The 19,783-nt window shown below is 54.8% G+C and overlaps 1 protein-coding gene across 4 annotated transcripts in view; it reads left to right on the top strand.

Moving 5' to 3' along the window:
• Nucleotides 1-7,269: 7,269 nt before the first annotated feature.
• The window catches only part of Dennd3 (DENN domain containing 3), a 46,109-nt gene continuing 33,595 nt past the window's right edge, over nucleotides 7,270-19,783 (top strand). For 2 of the 4 annotated variants that reach the window (XM_046449021.2, XM_046449020.2), the window contains exons 1-5: nucleotides 7,271-7,460; nucleotides 11,818-12,097; nucleotides 12,977-13,092; nucleotides 14,639-14,781; nucleotides 18,166-18,277. In XM_046449021.2, the coding sequence (XP_046304977.1) occupies nucleotides 7,359-7,460; nucleotides 11,818-12,097; nucleotides 12,977-13,092; nucleotides 14,639-14,781; nucleotides 18,166-18,277 (753 nt within the window). In that variant the 5' untranslated portion in view covers nucleotides 7,271-7,358. Of the gene's footprint in view, nucleotides 7,461-11,817; nucleotides 12,098-12,976; nucleotides 13,093-14,638; nucleotides 14,782-18,165; nucleotides 18,278-19,783 lie in introns of all 4 variants that reach the window. The other 2 variants (XM_046449023.2, XM_046449022.2) reach the window with 2 other exon arrangements.

Raw genomic sequence — 19,783 nt, 5'->3', positions numbered from 1 at the left:
TTTTTCAGGGAGGGTGGTTTTTCCAGTCTAGCTTTGTGAGTGTCCCTCTGTGTTCCAGGGACGCCCTCCCCATCTCTGCTCCTCTTGCGAGGTGTGGCATTTAGCTGGGGCCCTGCCCTGAGGCGTGCAGACACGGGGGCTCCCTGGCACCACCACCAGCCTGTGCCTGAGTGGGGATGCAGGACACAAAGGGAGCCTGCGAGGAGCTCTGAGGGCCAACAGGGGGAGGCTGTGGACTGTCCCTGACCAAGCACACAGCCTGAGCTTGGCCAGATGTCCCTGCAAGCCCTTCCAGTGTCACGATCTCCGCATGGGAGGCTTGTTACCGCCCTAGGCCCACACAGAGTGGGCCCGGGCCGTGGGAGCCGGGCAGGAAGGCTCTGCCCACACTGGAGGAGCTCTGCCTTGGCGGTAGCCACCTGGACGGCACAGTGTGCACATCTTGCCCCAGTGCTCCTGGCTGTGTGCTACTGGCCACATCTTCACGTAGATAGAAGTGAAGCACCGAGACCAGCTAAGGGGGCACTCAGCGTCACTGTCCTCATTACTGTAGTCACCCCTTACACTGCCACCCTTGCTGGCCTTGGCCAGAAGTGCCTGGTCTCAGCTGCTGCAGGCACTGGGGCAATGCCCTGGTCCACCCTCCTCTTTGTGACAGCGTCTCACGGCTTGTGTGGCCCTCTCCCCATCTTACAGCTGGGGAGGGCAGAGACCTTTGTGGCCAGGTCTTTCTGCTTCCAATGGCAGTGCCCTGTCCACTGGGCACCTCATGAGGCATGCCCACAAGAGAGGGGGTAGGCTGGGGCCATGAGCGGGAACCCAGGAAGGGTCACATCCATTATTGGGTTGGAAGTCAGAGGACCTGGGCCTGTCCACCAGCTGGCCATGGTCAGAGGCAACATGGTGAGGTCCTGAGAGGCAGGAAGGGACTCCTCCCCCACCAGTGGAAGAGTGGGAGGCAGGTGAGAGAAACTTCTGGATGAGACGGTGTTGGGGTCAACGGAAGGCCAGTGAGGGTTCTCTGTGGAGGAGGGCAGGGCATCCAGGGCACTGGGCACACTCGGTGCAGAGAACAACCCTGACTAACCCGAGAAGTCTGAGCTTCCCTCTGCGCCCCTGAGAGCGGGGTGGCCACTGACCTTTCCGGCTCGTTTACTGTTGGTCGTCTATTTTTATTTTTCTTGATTCCCAGTCCGGATGAGCTAAGCCAGTTCTCGCCTCTGTCTCCTTCCTCCCCACGAGCACACCGCCCGGCAGACCACAGCTTCCTGTCTGTCTTCACACAGAGGAGAATGTTGAACATGGGTGTCGCTGCCCGGTGGCTGTGCTGGTGGCCGTGCCAGTCCTGACCCCAGGGCCCAGTGTCTGCCCAGGCCACCACAGGCCACAGCTGGTGCAGCCAGGACAGCCCACTTCCTAGATTCTCTTGAGGCGCAGGCTTTCGGGGGCAGGGAGACAGGGCATGAGGCTCTCCTGAGTCGTGGGGCCATTTGGTTGTGACAACCACAGAGATGGTGTCACAGCTTCATCCTGGTGACCCTCCTTCCTAAGCCACTCTCTTCACCCAGTCCCTTTCCCCGGGAGTCAGGGCATGGGAGAGCCGCTCAGCAGGGGAAGCCACATTCTTCTCAATACAATAGTGTTCCAGAAATAGACCCAACCACTGGCTGGACTCTCTTCTGATAAAACACTGCATATTTACAAATAACATGTCTAAGTTAGAATACACGCCCGTGCCCCACCCTCTGGAGGCAGACCGGCTCTGCGATGGCTCCTGTGTCACCCTGGCTGGGGCAGCTGACCCAGTGCTTCTCATCTGAGAGCTCTTCATACTTTTCTCATTCAGTGTGCCTTGTCCACTCTTGGCCTTGGCTAAGGGGTATTGCAGCGCTTTCCTGAGGCTGCACTTTCACTTGGGATAAGTCACTGGATCCTGTGACTGGCACTCAGTGCCCAGGTGGAGCACAGTTGATTGACAGGAGTCCCACCCCGTTCTCCTGTCCATCATGCGTCTGTGGTGCGCCTGTTCCTGTGCAGGGCCAGGTGCTGGTGTGATGTCCACAGGGCTCGAGCTGTGGCTTGGATCACCAGCTTGTGGGCATTGTGCTGTGGACACCTCAGTGCGGACTCTGACTCCCACTGTGTGCCAGGGCCACCGGTGCCACTGAAGGACTGCTGGGGAGCAGAGTGGAGGGCCTTTCTTATGCAGGAGAGAAGTGCCGTGACTTCTGCTTTATACATGACACAGAGAGCACCCGTGGCTGCCAAGCCTGGCTGCTCCGCACAGTCCCCTGGGCGCCTCTGGGCCACAGCTGCCAGGCCCAGCCCAGCCCACGGCCCTCAGCAGTCTGAGGCAAGGCCTGGCCTAGAGATTTGCGGAGAGCTGCCATTTGCCGCCTTCCAAGCCACTTCCTGCGGGGTTCTGAGCCCGGGCAGCGTGTGCTAACTGCACAGGTAGCTGTTGGGGCAGGAGGGCAGTTCGGCCAGGCCAGGGCGTCTACAAGGCAGCCCCTCTGGGGTCAGCCATGCTGGTTAGGACTCCTGAATCATTTTAGGGTCATCATGTCATCAACATTGCCTTGGATGGCAACTGGCTTGGCCCCAGCTGCCCCACTGTAGCTCTCTGCTCTCCACAGCTCTCCCCTCCTCCCAGCCATGGAGAAGGAAGAAAGGGTGTGGCTACGCATCCCAGAGGGTGCCCCCCCCACACACACAGGCAGGTATGTAGCTCACACACGTGCACACGCCCAGCCTGCCAGGGGTCCCCATTTAGACGTCCACAGCCCCGTCCAGGCCAACCGCCCTCCCCTGATCCTCTGCACCTGCCTTACCCACTCAGCACCTGCTGCTCCTGGCTCTCCCTGCTGGAGTGGGGCCTGCTCTGGATGGCCCCAGGACAAGCAGAGGCATCTGAGTCACAGGCCATGCCTGCAGGGATGTGGGGAGCACAGGCTGGCCAGCCACTGGAGTGGTCGTCCTGGGGTGGTGTGGGAGCCAGTCTATGGAGTCTGGGAGGAGAAAGCTGGGGTCACCTTGCCCCTCCTGCCCAGTACTGCCCAGTGTTCCCCACTCTGCCCTTCTTCCCTCTGCTCCCCTCCAGCCTCATTCAGCCCCTCCCCTTGCCTGGGGGCCACAGTGTTTTCCTATTTTCTCTCCTGCCTCTGCCTTGGAACCACAGTCCACCTGCTCAAATTCTAGGCTGGCCTCTCTCCTTCTTGGCCAGAGTCCAAGATTGAACCTGCTGCCCTCCTCAGTTTAGATGCCAGTCTCCTGAGCATGGTGCCCCTTGCCCATCTGCAGCACTCTCCCCCACCATCCAATGTGCACAGTCCCTGCCACATGCTGGGTGCTGCTCCAGGGCTGGCAGAGTCATGAGCACGGAGCATGAGACAGACTCCTCAGCACACCAGAGCTGCAGCACCCCAGCCCTCACAGGGGTCTCTGCACGTGCTCTGCTGTTCCTGTAGACTTGTCTGCTGATGCTGTCCCTGATGCCTGGCCTGCCTTGCCCTCTGTGACTTTGTTCTCCTGAAAAACGCCTCTTGAGCCTTCATATTGGTTCTGTTTCCCCTCTTGCCTGAGTGTCCATGAGCCATCTGGTGCTCCATCTCCACAGCCACCTCTGCTTCTTCTCCACCCCTGCGTTCATTGTTTCTGCCCCAGCAGCTCTTGGTGGGTAGGGTTTGGGGGGATTCTATATTTTAATTCTACTCTTCTGTGTCCCCCGCTATTATCTTAGGACCAAGCATATATTAGGCGCTCAATGAATGTTTAAACACAAAAGAGGAAACCCAGGCTCAGGAGGTTAGCTGACTTCCTAGGCCCAAGCCTCAAGGGGGTCTCGTATTTGGAAGAGCCCACTTTCCATCAGGGGGACTGTCCTGTGTATAGTCACTCCCGTTGTTTATTCAGACTCACGCTTTTTCTTTGCTTCTAGACAGTGATTACACTCTCCCAAGGAAAGGTGCAGCTTGGTGAGTGTTCTTGCATGAAGAACCTGACTCCAAATTAAAAAAATACAAAATAGGGCTGGGGATGTGGCTCAGTGGTTCAACCCCTCGTACCCCTCAAAAAAGGGAGCTGGGATGTGCTCAATGGTAAGGCCCTCGTGGGTAAATCCCCAGAACCCCTACCCCAAATAATAAAATAAAATAGCTGACCAAATGGCTGTGAGGTGGTATCTCATTGGGTTTGGATTTGCATTTCCCTAGTGATTGGACTGTGGAGCATCGTTTTTTTTTTTTTTTTAATTTTTAATATTTATTTTTCAGTTTTCGGTGGACACAACATCTTTATTTTATTTTTATGTGGTGCTGAGGATCGAACCCAGGGCCCCGTGCATGCCAGGCGAGCGCGTTACCGCTTGAGCCACCTCCCCAGCCCTGGAGCATCGTTTTTTGTGCTTGTTGTATATCTCCTTAGGCATCTATTTTCTTTGGAGAAATTTCCAGTCAGGCCCATTTTCAACTTAGTTTTTTTTTTTTTTTTTTTTTTTTAGTTGTAGGAGTTTTTAAAAAAATTTTTTCTGAATATTAATCCCTTATCAGATATGATTTGCAAATATTTTCTCCCATACTGAATAACCTTTGTACTCACTTAGTACTCTTCTTTGATGTACAAAAGCTTCTCATTTTGATGGTTAATATAAATATTTTTCTTTCATTTTGCCTATTCTTCCAAAATTATTGCCAAATTCAAAGTGAATTTGGGGTGAAACTTTCCCTCTCACCCCATTAAAACAATTTTATAAACATCTAAAGCGCTGTTTAAATGTCCTTAGGGCTGTCATGCTTCAGAGCACTCATGAACGCTAAGAATAACTTATTCAGGTGAAATTCACCCACCATGAATTAGCCATCTTAAGGTGAAAATGTGGCGTCATTCAACACATCCACCTGTGCGTGTCCTGTATTTTTTTGGCCCTTTCTGGTTTCCGCTCTGGATTATCCACACCGTCATTCCATCTTTATAGTAATCCTGAGTACCTGAGAGCCACAGACCTACTTCCCTGAGGGCAGAGCGCCTGTGGCAGGCCACTGGGTGTGCAGGGTTAGACAGTCTGAACCAGCTGGGCATCCTGCTCAGTAGGCCCGTGACCATCCCCTTCTTCTCTGGGTCCCCTTATTTGCATCATCTGCGTCTCCAAGGCTCTTCACTTCTCAGTCTGATTGCTGGTTGGCTCCACCTGACATTTCTCCCACTCACGGTTTCTCAAGGATGGGGCACTTGAGAAGTACCTGTAGCATGAGCCAAGGGGACTCATTTAAAAGCACAGAGCCTAGAGCCCCTGGGAGGTCATCTAGCCCCCTTGTCTGGTGTCAAGAGGAGGAAAGGGAGGCATAGAGAAGAGGGACTGTGAAGCCTCACACACAGCTGGAGACTGGCCCTGACACTCCACCCCAACCTCAGTAAGTCATTCCACCCATCAGAGGAAAAGGAACAGCAGAGATTGGCTCTGCTTGAGCCTTACCAGTACCTGTGGCAGGAGCTGCCAATCGAATCCTGACCACACCCTCCAGGGTTTCAGGCTTGAGCTGTTGAGGGCACCTATCTCACAGGTAATGAGCAGGAGCCAAGGGTTTGATGCCTTCCAGAGTGCGGTCCATGCCTCCAACAGGTACCTGTGAGCCCCTGTCCTGCACACTGGGCAGTCCAAGGTGAGGACTCAGGCCCTGCCCTATGCAGAGGACATGGTGGAGTCAGACAACTATCAGCAAAGTCCATCCTTTTGTTGAATCAGTAGCTTTAATGACTTATCTTGCTGAGGGGACCCGTCTCTGAGCCCGGGTAGTCTCCAGGCTTGTGAGAACTAGCTTAGACTCCTACTGGTTAGACTGCTTAGGAGTCAGGCTGTGGTCCTCTGGCCTTGTTCTGCCCAGGGTGAAGGGATTCCCTGGTTTCCAGATCCAGCCCAACTTTCCCTTCGATTTTTTCTTTAAATATATACTTTATTTTAGATGGCACAATACCTTTATTTTATGTGGTGCTGAGGATCAAACCCAGTACCTCACATGTGCTAGGCCAGTGCTCTACAACTGAGCTACAATCCCAGCTCTGCCCTTTGATTTTGACTTGCTCATGATCATTGTCTCCCGCCCCCCCCCCCCCATTGCCAGGTGTTTGACATTATCATTAAGCATTTATTTTATTTTTTTGTACTGAGGATAGAACCCAGGGGTGCTAAACTGAGCCCCATTCCCAGCCTTTTCCATTTTTTATTTTGAGACACAGTCTTGCTAAGTTCCTAGACTGGTCTCAAACTTGCCATCCTCCTGCCTCAACCTCTGCAGTAGATGGGCTTACAGGCGTGTGCCTCCGGTTTTTTATTTTAAACACAGACTTCTAGGTTATTAGAACTAGAAAAGTCCCTTGGACTCATTTCCTCTTGATTTTACAGACGGCAAGAGGGAGTCCAGAGTGGGGACGGTCGCCTGGGAGGCAGGCTACGCTTGGGCCCCCTCAGGTCCCGCCGCCCTGGGCTCGCTGACTGCCCCTTTCTCTGGGTCCACGGCCCACCAGGGATCAGGTCAGGCTGCAGCTGACCAGGGAAGGGCGCTGCCAGGCCTCAGTCCCCAAGTTCCCACGCCCCCCTCCAGCAGCGCCCATCCAGCTAGGTTCCTGCTGAACGTTTCTCCGGCGGGACACGGCCAGCCTCAGGTTACCGCCGCAGTCACTAAGCAGGACCCGTGGAGGCACTCCCTTTCCCGTCCCTCCCACCCCGCAGGGTGCGCCCGGGGCCTATAGCCAGAGGGAGCGGCGCCCAAGGCCGGGTGACGTGGCGAGGCACCTGGGGACCCGCCCAGCGTCCCTCAGCCCTCGGGTAAGGGGAGGGGCGGGGCGAAGGGGCTGCGGCTTGCGCTCACGCCGCGCACGCGTTGGACCCGGTTAGGAAGTGACGACGCAGCCCCGCCCAGCGGGGCCCGCCCCTTCTCGCCGAGGGCCTCGCTCGCTCTGAGACCTCGCCCACCACCAAGGCCCCGCCCCGTCCACACGCAGGCCCCGCCTCGTCTCGCTGGGGCCGCTCACTCTTAGACCCCACCCACCACTAAAGCCCCACCCACCGGCCTCGTCCCGCCCACACGCAGGCTTTGCGGCTTCGCCGGCCCAGCTCCCTCTGCAGGCCCCGCCCACCACAAGGCCCCACCCCGATGCCCCCGCCCACCACAAGGCCCCTCCCCGTCTCGCCGGCCCCCCACCGCTCACTCTGAGGCCCCGCCCATTTCATCCCAAGCCCCGCCCCGGCCCCGCCCCGTGGGCGGCCCTCGCGGGGACCGACCCGAGGCAGTGCGGTGGCTTTCTAGGGTGCCGGCGAGCCCAAGCGCCCGAGCTCGGCGCACCCAGCTGGCCGCGGACGGGCCATGGCGGAAGCCAAGCTAAAGCACCTGTCGCTGCCCTCCGGGCTGCTGGAGCTGTGCGCTCTGCTGGGCGCCCCCCAGGAGAGCCTCCGCGGCCTGGAGCAGGTAAGGGGCCGGTGGGGACACTGAGGCGGAGAGTGGGTCAGATCCGGGCGAGTACGAGGTGGAGCCCAGGCACCGGGGGGCTGGCTCAGGCTTCCGCCAGCTCTGCTCCTGCTGGCCGTGTCCCCGCCCGTCCCGCTTCTGCTCCCTTTGGGTCCGGGGCTCCCCGCGGGTCCAGCTCTCCTGTGCCCATGAAGTCCACGATGCCCTCGCGAGGCCCCGCGCCCTGCTCAGTGGGCTACAGGGCACCCGAGGCCATGGCGGGTACCGTCGTCTGCCTGGGGCCGAGACCAGCCGCTGTTCGCCAAACATCGCCTAATGGGGGCCCCTTCCCTTACCCTCCCGGGGGACCTTCTCTCCAGGGCAGCCGCTGGCTGGATTTGCACCTAGTGATAGTCATGATGCAAAAGGGCTCGCATTCGTTGGAGCCTTTCTCCGTGTTCTTTAGCCTTCCAGGTCTCCCCTGCCCTCGGGATCCCCCCACTTGGGGCAAGGTGCTAACGCCTCGGGACCCCGGGAGTTCACCTCTAGTGGACCAACTCCTTGCAATTAGCCGATTTAATGATTTCTTTCATTACACAAAGATTTATCATCTCCTAAACAGTGGCTTCTGCAGTAGACTCAGAATAATGAGTCTTCAAGTTTTAGGATTCACCAGCAGCTTCAGATACTTTGCCTGTAGTTGTGCAACAGAGCCTAGCTGTTTTTCTCTCTTGCAGTAACCAGTAACTCCCCACCATCAGGGTTCCCCCTCCAACCCTAGACCCCTAAGAGTGAATTCAAATCCCCTTCTCCGGGAAACAGCAGTTTTAGAAAATCTTGTTCTAGTTTCTTTCCTGGGTTCTCACCTTTTCTGGAACCTGGGCTCTGTTTTGAATCTGCCTCTGCCCCTTTTTCTCCTGGCCCAGCATGTCTGTGTCTCCTAGTAGCCCCTTCCTCTCTTTCCAGGAGGGGCGTGAGTGGTTAAGTGATGGCCAGGAAAAGTGAACCATGTGCTGAGTGGAGGTCACCAGGAAAAGTTAAGCATTACTAACCGTAACTGGTGATGTCTGCTAATGTCTCGGTGGTCTCTACTGCTAGGCTTTAGTACAGAGCCCATTTTGACTTGGGTGGAAAGCCTTGTTCTATATAGAGATTATTTCTGCGTCGCCTTTCCTTTTTTTTACTTCTAGATCCCCCACAATGCCAGGGTATCCCTTTTTGATGAGCATGATTGATTCAGTTGTCTCTGCCTTCAGTTTGCCGAGTGGCTTTGCCTCCCCTTCTTAGAACAGGAAGCAACCCGGTTCCACTGTGGTCTCCTTGGCAGGCCATCGTCTTTGCTCCCGAGCAGCTACTGCACGTCTCTTGGTGGCTTAGTGTGAGGCATGTCTTCTGAGCACAGGATGAATCAACTGGAATATTTACAGTGGTACTTTCCTGAACAAAACGGGCTGCACCTTCCTCTAGGTCAAGTGAGAGGGCACAGTTGCTACTGTACTCTGATTCTTCTAGGGGATTGGTAAAGAGTGGAAAGAAATCAGTCAAAGGATAGGGAAAAAAGAGGGAGGAGATGGATAAACTTCTGCGGTAACCCTACTTCTAAATCAACACCAGTGTTACAGTTTACCAATTATATGATTTTATTTAGTTTTGTTTTTTTGTAGCAATTCTCTTTTGAACGTCCAAGGTTTTCAAAATAATTTTTAGTTTTACTTCTTAAAATCACCATTTCTCTGGTTCAGGCATTTATTCACACATGACAGAACAGAGGCCAGAGGTCTGAGGATATCCAGTTTAAGATTCGGGTATCCTGGTGCCCTTTATGTTTTGTGCCTCAGGTGGGGGTGGGTGTTGGTCTGTTGTGGCAAGGAACTCGGGGTGGGCTGCTTGTGAGGGCTTTCCCCTCCACCTGCAGAGGGCTCCCCTTTCTTGGTGCATGGGAGTCCAGAGTGGCCAAGAGAGCTCCAGCACAGGTCACCAGCAGAGCTCTGGGGCATGGAGGTGCGGTTTTGTGGTCTTACTGCAGGCCGCCTGGCCTTCTGTTCCTAGAACAGTACTCTCCAACAGAACCTGCTGGCGGATGGCCCTGTGTTCTCTGTCCATACCGCCCATATGGTAGCCCCTGGCTGGGCGGCTGCCCTTGAAATGTGGCCAGTGCTGCCCCTGGGCTTTGCTTCCCCCAGTTTTGATTAGTTTAAATTGAGCAGCCACAGGTGGCCTCTGTCAGCATGGTTCTGGAGCATTTTAACAAGTCTATTAATTCCTGTTGTTTCATTACTTGTCATTACCAGTCCTGTAGTGACAAGTAATGACACTGTTTAGTCTGATTTAAAAATAAATCTGTGGCTTGAATGAGTTGGACTGTTATGGTTTTTACTTTGTAGTTAGCTTTTTTAAAAAACCTATTCCCAAGTTTTCAATTCTGAACATGATAAATATTCATATATTATTTCAGACTTACCAGAAGTGCATATTTGTTGCTCAATTTACATTTTTAAAGGTGTTCCCCATCTGGGACGATGGGACAAAATGGCTTAAACTAAAATGAGGGCTTCTGAGAGAGGTTTAGTCAGTCAGGGCTTGGGACTTTCTAAGGGTGGCACCTGCGAGCCCTGGTGCAGGCTGGCAGGGGCGGCAAGGGCTGGTTGGCCTGTGTGCCGCATCCTGAGTCACCTGTGCTCTCTTGGGCTTCCCCCCTCCTGGAAGGTGGTCTGACAAGGGACGTGTGCAGCCAGGTTTGGTGAGACTGTGCATTGCTGTTTAATCAGCAGGTGAAGACTGGCGGCCCCCAGCTGCTGCCCAGGGTGGGTGATGCGTTAGTGTGCTGTGAGTGGGGAGGGCCGCCACGCTGCAGGGTAGGTAGTCAAGTCCATGACTGTATTATAAAGAAATGTCCTGGGTTTACATCTGGATAGAAAAAATGGAAGGAAGTGTCCTGGGCTGTGCAGAGGGTGTTGCTGGGTGTCCTGGGAGGCCTTCCGCCCTGGTGTTTCCTTTAGTAGTACATTGTTGTTATTTGTGAACAGTGGCACAGTATTGCTTATCCCACCAGGAGAGAGCGGCCTTTGTGTCTGAAACTCTGAGGGAGAAAGATACAGACGTGTGTACTTCCAGTTAAGGGCTCAGAGCTTGGGTCTTGGTGGGAAAGTTTTCGAGGAGGTTTTGTGCGACTAGAGACGTGGATTTCTTTCATGTGAGGGACTGAGAGACGTTCAGATGATGCAGTGATACAGGTCTCCCATGTTTGGCCTTTGTTCCTACTCGTGTATTTTCCCCAAATAGAAACAAATCGTTGGCAGAACTTGAGCGTTGGTGCTTACTGAGCTACCAGAGCCCTCCCAGGACAAGCGTGCCCCTGCTCCTGTGGGTCCTACAGAATGTTGACTACTGGCTTTCCTTCTGAAACCGAGGTCTCCTCACTGCTGGCAACAGTGGCCCTTCTGGTGTCCCTCAGAAACCCTCCAGTGCCCACTCCCAGCCCTACCGGCCGTCTCCTGTCCTCCCAAATCCGTGCATCCAGAACTGCGGATGGGGGCTCTTCTGTGTTTAGCCAGCTCCGCACCAGAACGCTTCCTTGCCTCATGGGATGCATTTTGCCTAAGTTCTTTGGAAGTGGGACAGACTGCGTGCTCACCCAGCTCTGTAGTGGGCTGTGTCAGGCCCTGGGTTTGGTAGGAGAGGTTGGGTTCTGCCTGCTCTTTGCATTACTTGGGGAAAAATGGAGAGATTAAAGATACAAACAGATCTCATACCAGCTTGAGATCCTATAGACTTCAGTCCAAGCACGCCTCTCTTACTGATCCCAAGGGACCCCGTGGGCAGCGGGGGAGGCTGTGTCTGTCGGAGCCCTCCCCACTGCTATGCAATTGATGACCAGTGGGCCCGGAGCCTGGGACTGCGTTTGGTAGGGGTTTTGCTGTACCGAGCCTCTCTCTGTGTCTGCCCTCTGACCTCCCTATGCTGGGTGGCTCTTGTGTTCCTGAGGCTTCGCCGCTGGCTCAGCTCTTGACCTACATGGCTGCCCTTGTTCCCTGTACTCGTCTCTCAAGAGGGAACCTCAGAGGGCCAAGTGACTTGTGCAGGGCAGAGCCGGGTTTTGAACTCAGGTCTTTGGATCCCAGCACCTGGTTCTGAACTTCAGTGCTTGGCAAGGGGGTGGCTTCCATGCTGTGCAGCGGCAGCTCCAAGCCCCAGGAGGTCCTGTGGTGCAGGGCCGGGGAGCTCCTGAGGATCTTCAGGGCTCTTTCCTGCCGTGAGCCTTGGGTGGGAAAGCCACTCCTGCTGAGACCTTTAAAGGACAAGGAGAACCACCCGAGTTGGGGAAGGACATCAAAGAGGAAGACGGACACTGCAGTGACTCCTATTTTCCCTTTTCCAGGCTGCCCAGAGAAGGGGAATCGGAAGCCTTTCTCCCCTTGACCCAGAGGTCCTGTCTGTTTTTGTGCCTCCTTTCATCAGTAAAGAGGACAGTCAGGTGGCCGGTGCAAGCTGCGGCACTCTGGGGAAAGGCAGAAGGCGCTCCTTCAGGAAGAGGAGAGAGAAGCCCAAGATGGAGCACGGGAAGGGGGGCCCGGGAGACCCCAAAGGGCTGGATTCTGCAGACATCAGCATCCCGGGCGGTGTGGACCTCCTCGCCCTGCCCCAGCTGTGCTTCCCAGGTACCGTACCCAGGTGGCAGATGGGTGGCCCAGCGCTGGCTTGCTGCAGCGCGGTGGAGGTCCCCATGCTGAGGACAGTGGGGTGAGCAGCTGAGCCAGTGCCCTGGCTGCTCAGGGTGAGTTCATGGGGTTCGGTTCTTTCAGTCTGGGGAGGTTTAAAGCTAACAGGAAATTTAAATCCCTGGAAAGCCGGGTCCAGGAAGTGGGGCTGCATCTTCGCCACGGGCTTGGCGAGCTGGGGGGTGGGGCTTTTCCACGTTGACCTAAAGCACGTCCCAGAGCGCTTGCAGCTGAGCTGAGGTGTGCCGGAGCGTGTGGGGCTCTCACCCAGCGGGTGCGGAGCCCTCCTCTGCTTCTTGGAGCAGGGAACACAGGTGTGCATCCTTCCCTGAGCGCCCCCACTTCTGCCGACAGGAGCTTGTGTTTCTGGGCTTCATTCTTTTCTCTGTGTTGAAGAATTTCAAAATGGTTGTGCCAGACACTCAGACTAAGGGCTTGGCCCAAGTTCCTCTCACAGCTCCTGTCGAGAGCCTCATGCCATTTCCTGGTCACAGGGTTTAACTGGGGAGCAGGTGTGGAGTGGGCACCCACCACCTTGGCCTCAGCGGCTCAGAGGTGAACCTCTGACCCTGTGGGCATTGGCCCCACTGTGCGCACACACTGGATTGCTCAGAACCAGAGCGGCTCTAAAGAAACTGCTGTGGGTCGCGGGGGGGGGGGTGTTCAGCCAATAGAGCAGGATGGGGGAGCCTCAAGGTGCCCTGTGGACCACTGGCAGCTGGTGTGTGTCGTGCACCTTGAGATTGGTTCACAAGTGGCCCTGGCCTTGCAGTGGATGCCACAGGCAGGATGAGTGTCTTTCTTTTCCTCTGCCTGCAGGGGGCGTGTGCGTTGCCTCAGAACCAAAGGAGGACCAGGTGCATTTCCTGGTGCTGACGGACATCTGTGGGAACAGAACCTACGGCGTGGTTGCCCAGTACTATCGGCCCCTGCACGTAGGTGCCCACTCCTTCCTGTGGGTCTTTGTGGTGAAGGACACATGGTCATGTTAAAGTGCATAGCGCAGTGACCCAGTGTTCACGGTACCCCGTGCTCAGGGTACCCTGCGACCACTGTCTGGTTCCAGACGCTCTCCATCCCCCAGGCCCCTGCCTGCTCAGCCCTCACTGCCCATTTGCCCTCTGCCAGGCCTGGCGCCCCCTCTGCCTTCGGTCTCTCTGGGTGTGTCACATACCAGGAGGCATGTGCCACCAGGGGACCTGTGTGTCTGGTGTCTCCTGGGGGCAGGATGGCCTTGAGGGCCACCCACACTATGGCCTATGTCAGTGCCTCATTCCTTTTATCCATTTCCCTGGGTGGTCCTCACTTATCTGCTGATGGACATGTGTCTTTCCGCCTGCTGAGCAATCTGCCTGCTGTGGGTCTTGCGCATGCCTCATTCCTCTGTGGGGGTGGCCGGGCTAGGCTCCGCATGGGCATCAGCTGGCCTTGGGAAGCTCGGAGGGCAACAGCGCTCCTTCATGCTTCCGGGCCCCCGTCTCCAGTAGACCCTGCCAGCCCCAGGGCAGGTGGGCGTCTTACTCTCACACTTCCGCGGCGAAGGGCCAGCTTGAGTTCTGGAGTCCCTGCAGTGGACAGGGCTGCCTGGACCCAGCTCCCTGGGCCCCCAGAGGCCAGGGGGGTGCTCCTCTCTGGGTCCCATCACTCTTCCACCAAGACTATGTCCAGGCGTCTGGAGCACAAGGTATCATCAGACAGACTCTGCCCCTGTTTGCTCCTGGGCAGTGCTGATGAGAGGAACTTCAGGGTGACCCCTGCCTCTTTCTGACTGCCACAGCAACTACAGCCCCCGTGTGTGAATGGCCAGCCCCAAGCACCCTGTGTGGTTCACTTAAACTTTACCCAGTGAGCAAGAGTAGAAATGTTAGCATCAGCGCCACTTTATCGACAAAATGGTGTCACAGACAGGTTAAGTTACTTTCCTGAGGTCACACAGCCATGAGGGTTTGAATGGGGGCCACTCCACCCTAAGGCAGTGGACATTCATTGAGTGTTGGTGGATAAACAAATGATGGCTGTCTTCTGGCTTCTTCTTTGCTTAGATATCTTGTAAGTATCTCAAATTAAAAAAGAACGCACCCTGAAGCTATCATCATGTCCCTCCATCCCTACATAAAATAAAAAATAAAATCCCCAAACAAACTACCCTCCCACAGGGCCCAGCTGGTGAGCCCCGATCTTGTGCCACTTGGGTCTCACTGAGAGCGGCTCCTTGGAGGGAGGGCCTGCGTGAGCCCCTGCCTCTCGCCAGGCTCCCGCACAAGCCGATGCTGCTTCCCACTGGGTCTTCTAAGCAGGGCCTGGTCCCAGGGGTTCTGCAGTGTTCCAACAGGTGTCCTCATCCTGAGGCATAGGCTTCTCCAGGGTGGGCACAAGTCTCATTGAGGTGGCCCCAGCCCCTGGGGAGGTTCACCGTCCCCTGAGGGTCCGAGGACATCGGCGTGGGAGGTGACAGTCACCATCCCCGTGCTCTTCCCCTAGGATGAGTATTGCTTCTACAACGGCAAGGCCCACCGGGAGCCGTCCGGGCCGCCCGCCAGCGCTGCCGGCTGCTTCGTGCCCTTTGCGGTGTGCGTGGTCTCCAAGTTCCCCTACTACAACTCCCTCAAGGACTGCCTCTCCTGGTGAGCTGGTCTGCGGCCACCTGGCTGTCCCCTGAACCTGGGGCAGGGGCGTGGCTGGCCCTCGGGGGTGGGAAAACGAGTGGGGGACTGGTGGGCGCGGGTTGAAGGTGACCCCAAACTGCTGAAGGGAGTTGATGTGGAGGGTTTTATTTTGTGTTTTGAAAGACGGGTCTCAGGAAAAGCTCTTTTCCTAGCGATTGGAGGAGACCAGGGGCTGCTCCTTGATGTGTTTTGTGGCCTTTTAAAAACTGGCCTTTTTGGCTGGACTCTGTACCGTCTTGCTGCTGCTGTTGAGCGGCAAGTCTTAGGACGTGAGGAATTTCCGAGAAGCCAGGAGGCGTTTTGCAGGACCTGGCGGATTCCCGTTGTCCGAGGGTGTCATTGTGATGTGGGAGGCTGTGCCCCTGAGTTTGGACCGCGTCAGTCCCCAGGCCCAGGAGTACAGAGCCATTTGCTTTCGAGTGATGAAGTCACACCTTGGAACCTGTGCTTTGATCAAAGCCTGAACGAGGACAGTCAGCAGAGGCCCCTTGTGTCGTGACCACGAAGGGCCATCCGTGGCAGGTCCCTGGCATCAGACCCTGCGCCTTGACCACAGGGAGTGGCCAGCAGCCCAGTGGCTGAGCAGGAATCTTTTTTTTTTTTTTTTTTTTGGACACAATGTCTATTAATTTATTTTCATGTGGTGCCAGAATCGAACCCAGTGCCTCACATGTGCGAGGCGAGCGCTCTGCACTGAGCCCCAGCCCAGCCCTGAGCAGGAATCCTACGGTTCAGATTCACAGAATCCATAGTTTAAATTCCAGCACTTTCACGTCTTGCTTTCTAAAATATAGCTGGGTTTCGAACAAGTTCAAAACACAGTCTAGCCCTAATATTGCCGTCAACATGAAACACTCCGTGGGGCGTAGAACTAATGGCCTCAGTGAGTTGAGCAAGTGCAGGTCGTGGGCAGTGAGGCGGGCACCGGCTGATAACCTGCGTCCCTGAAGGTGAACCCTTCTTCACGGGCTCCAGGGTCCTCCTCTCTAAAGCGGGGTCTGTTTTCTCCCAAGTCCTGCCCATTTATTCCCCCTGCCCTGTGGGTGATTGGCAGCCCTGCCCTCCTGGTGGGCATGAAGGCAAACATGTAATGAAAGTTCCTATCTCTGGGTGGTGGTCGCTGGGCTTGGAACCGGGCTGCACAGCTGATGGGGGGACCAGACTCTGGGGCTGTAGCTGGGCAGCTCAATTTGTATTTCAAGTGACCTCTTCCTCTGTTAGCTGTTCATATGCAAAGGAGCCTCCTAGCTGTGCTCTTGGGAGGGAAGCACTCCTTGTGTGATCATGGGCAGTTTTTTTTTTTTTTCTTTTTAAACTTTTTGTTAACACTCTTAGATATTTTACAATAAGTGAAAATGCGGAGGAACATTGAATTATCTCCAAATCCTGGTGCTGCCCCTGTGAATAATCATTCTTACTTCAAGTAAAAATAAAAGACGTGGATTTGCTGGGTGTCTCAGTCAGCTCTCTCGCTGCTGAGGATCTGACCAGAACAATTGTAGAGGAGGAGAAGTTTATTTGAGGGCTCAGGGTTTCAGAGGTCTCCCTCCACAGAAGGCCGGCTCCATTCCTCCAGGATTGAGGTGAGGCTGAGCATGGTGGCTGAAGAGGGCGGCAGAGGGAAGCAGCTCACACCATGGTGACCAAGAAGCAGAGAGACGCCACTCTCCAAATACAAATATATACCCCAAAGCCATGCCTCATTCCCACCTCCTCTTGCCACACCCTGCCATTTCGGTCACCCTGGGAGTTAATCCCTGTCAGAGGATTAATTCACTGATTGGGTTAAGACTCACAACCCACTCATTTCTCCTGGAACCTTCTTGCATCGTCTCACACGTGAGCTTTTGAGGGACACCACAGTAAACCGTCATGCTGGCCACGGAGCAGTCTCACACCATGGGATGAATGTCCAGGCCCACCATGGGGAATGCAGGCCGTGGTGTCCTTCCTGAGTCACTACCCCACCAGGTGGGACCCCTTCAGACACTGTCATCCCACAGCCAGCCCGGGACACTCAGTGGTGGCCTCCATGCCTCATGTGGTTCCTAGCCAGGGTCATCCTTGCTCCCGGTCAGACTGTCTTCTTCAGGACCAGGTTGTCCCTGACTTGGGCCCACGGATCTGTCCACTGGAACATTTGTCAGACGACGTGCCCCCTGAGTGCCCAGGGAGGCCCTGCCTCCTGCCTGGTGTTGTGTCCCTGATCTGTGCTGTCACCTGCATGCCTGGGCGGCTGCATCCACGGGGAAGGGCTGGGGCTGAGGCTCAGCGGTAGAGCGCTCGCCCAGCACACGCGAGGCCCTGGGTTTGATCCTCAGCACCACATAAAAATAAATAAAGTAAATGTATTGTGTCCAACTACAGCTAAAAGATGAATATTAAGAACCCGTTTGGGGAGAAGTGTCTGCCCTGAACGTGTGCGGACGCCCCGTCTTAGTCCCAGACCAGTTGACGCCCACGTTCCCGGGGTCAGGTTTGGGAGTGAGCTAAGAGGACAGAGGGCAGGGAGGCCTGGGCTCTCTGCAGGTGTGGTCCTTGTCTATAAGGACCTGGGCCTCTGCAGGGCTCTCGGATGAGGCCTCTCAGATACCAACAATTGCACTTTTACACGTGAAGTTCTAAAGGTCAGCCTTTCGGCAAATGTGCACGCATACTGCGTGACCTCCACTGTGACCGACAGGAGTCTTCTCACTCCCCAAAAGTTGACGTGGCCTCTGTGGTCAGAACCTAGTCCCTCTGCCCCAGGTGACCACTTGCCTGTTGTATACACATGTTCCTGTAAATATATGAAATTGGTACATACTCATACGTATGTGTGTTGCCTTACCACCGAGCCACACCCCAGCCCTTTTTATTTTTCATTTTGAGACGGGGTCTTGCTGAGTTGTTCAGGGTCTCACTAAGTTGCTGAGGCTGGCCTTGAACTTGTAATCCTCCTGCCTCGGCCTCTCGAGACACTGGGATCACATGTGTGTGCCCCCACGCCTGGGGGCTCATTGTTTTGGAATCACATTTTTAAATAAAGTTAGAATGCATTTTGGAAACAAGTGTTCCGAAGCACTTTCTTTCAAAGTGCTGTTGGTTCTTTATTTCTTACTGATGTGTAACATACATGCAGAAAAATACACCATTCCAACTGTTTTCCACAAATTGAGCACAACCCATGTTCCCAGCACAGAGCAAGAACCAGAGCACGGTAAGGCCTGCCCCCAGCCCGTTCCAGGCAGCCCCACAACCCCCCGTAACTTGGGGAAGCTCTGGAATTGCCCAGGACACCCTGAAGGAGACCCGCTGATTGGAAAAGCCGAGGATGACAGCCACTTGGTTTCTGTTTTTCAGCTTATTGACTCATCTGAAGCTCTGTAAGGATTTTGAAGTTGACAATCACATAAAAGATTTTGCTGCGAGACTGTCCCTGATTCCTACTCCACCACCTGGACCACTCCATTTGGCAAGTTGAATCTGGAATTTAATTACGTTTTTTTTTTGGCAAACAGTGAAATTGATATGTGAAGATGGCCTGAGTGTCTCAGACTGTTCTCAGGTTTCTGCTGCGTTTCCCGTGTGGGCACGCAGTCCTTCTAGAGTGTTCTCTGTGTCTTCTCCAAGGTTGGAAGGGGAATGTCTAGGCGGGCGTTGGCCAGCACCTCAGGAGCACAGCTGGTCAGGTGTCCTGGGGAACCGCATCGCTCACCTGTTGGCTCACTTCTTGCGGTGCAGAAAATAGACACCCCGGCCTTTCACTAGAAGAATTCACGTAAATTAGCAATTCTCCTTTTGTTTATTTGTCTTAAACAATGGCTATGGTGTTTGGGTAGGTTCTCCTGTCTGATAACTGGTTTGATGTTTGTTATTCTTGGAAGTGCCACTGGATCATCGAATTAATAGACAAACTTTTCCCACGCCGGGTTCTGTTTGGGGAAGTGTCACGGGCTGCCCCACAGTGCAGGGCCTTTGGGTGAGGTCAGGCTGGAGAAGTGGAGAAGGCCCACGTTCCCCTTTTGTTGAGTAACAATAAACCGCTGAGCTAGAGGAGGGCCCTGTGACTGCACATTTTCCACACCTACTTCCTGTGCTTCTTTTTTTTTTCTTTTTGACACCTATTGAACATCTTGAATGTTTAGTGCATGTCAAGTTGAGTTTGACTTTAGTAGTCCCTTCTAGAAGATCATACATACACATCTTGCTCCTGTACTTAAAAAAAATTATTATAGCTATTAAAAAATGAATTTTTCTTATCAGGGAGACATGCGATCCTGACTTAAGATATGTGGTCTTTTTTTTTTTTTTTTTTTTGGTACCAGGGTTTGAACTCAGGAGCACTCACCCACTGAGCCCCATCCCCAGCCCTATTTGTATTTTATTTAGAGACAGGGTCTCACTGAGTTGCTTAGCGCCTCGCTGTTGCTGAGGCTGCTTTGAACTCACCATCCTCCTGCCTCAACCTTCCTCGCTGCTGGGATGACAGGCGTGTGTCTGGTTAAAATGTGTTTTTAATATTACTCCAAACCGAGAGCCGTCTGCGGGTGGATGGTCCGGCCGGTGCATTCCAGCGCAGGTGCTGAGCAGGTGTCCTCCCTCCCCCTGGACCCACAGGGCAGAACAGCTTCATTCTGTGGGTGCAGGCTGAGGACCCCTTATCTGAAGGGCAGGGCTGGAGCATTTTAGATCTGACTGTTTCATGAGGGGTCTTGTGGATGGGACCCGTCTGAGCGTGGATCCATGTGTGTCTCGGGCACTGCACACACCTGGCCCAGGTGTTTTCACGCCGTGTTTTTGGTGTGCCCGGGGTTGGCCGCAGCCTGTCCCACCTGTGGTGTCACACCAGTGCTCAGAAAGTTCCGGGCTTTGGAGGGTCTGACCTGGATGGTGGTCTGCTGTAGGTGGAGTGCTCTTGCCCAGTCGTGGGGTCCTGTGAGCTCAGCGGTGCTGGGTGAGGTCTGGAGCGGTGACGGTG

This window comes from Marmota monax, unplaced genomic scaffold (genome assembly GCF_021218885.2).
Source record: "Marmota monax isolate L192 unplaced genomic scaffold, Marmota_monax_Labrador192_F-V1.1 WCK01_AAM20220418_F8-fsc00073, whole genome shotgun sequence".
In the NCBI taxonomy this organism is placed as follows: domain Eukaryota; kingdom Metazoa; phylum Chordata; class Mammalia; order Rodentia; family Sciuridae; genus Marmota; species Marmota monax.
This window is presented reverse-complemented; position numbering and strand designations above follow the sequence as displayed.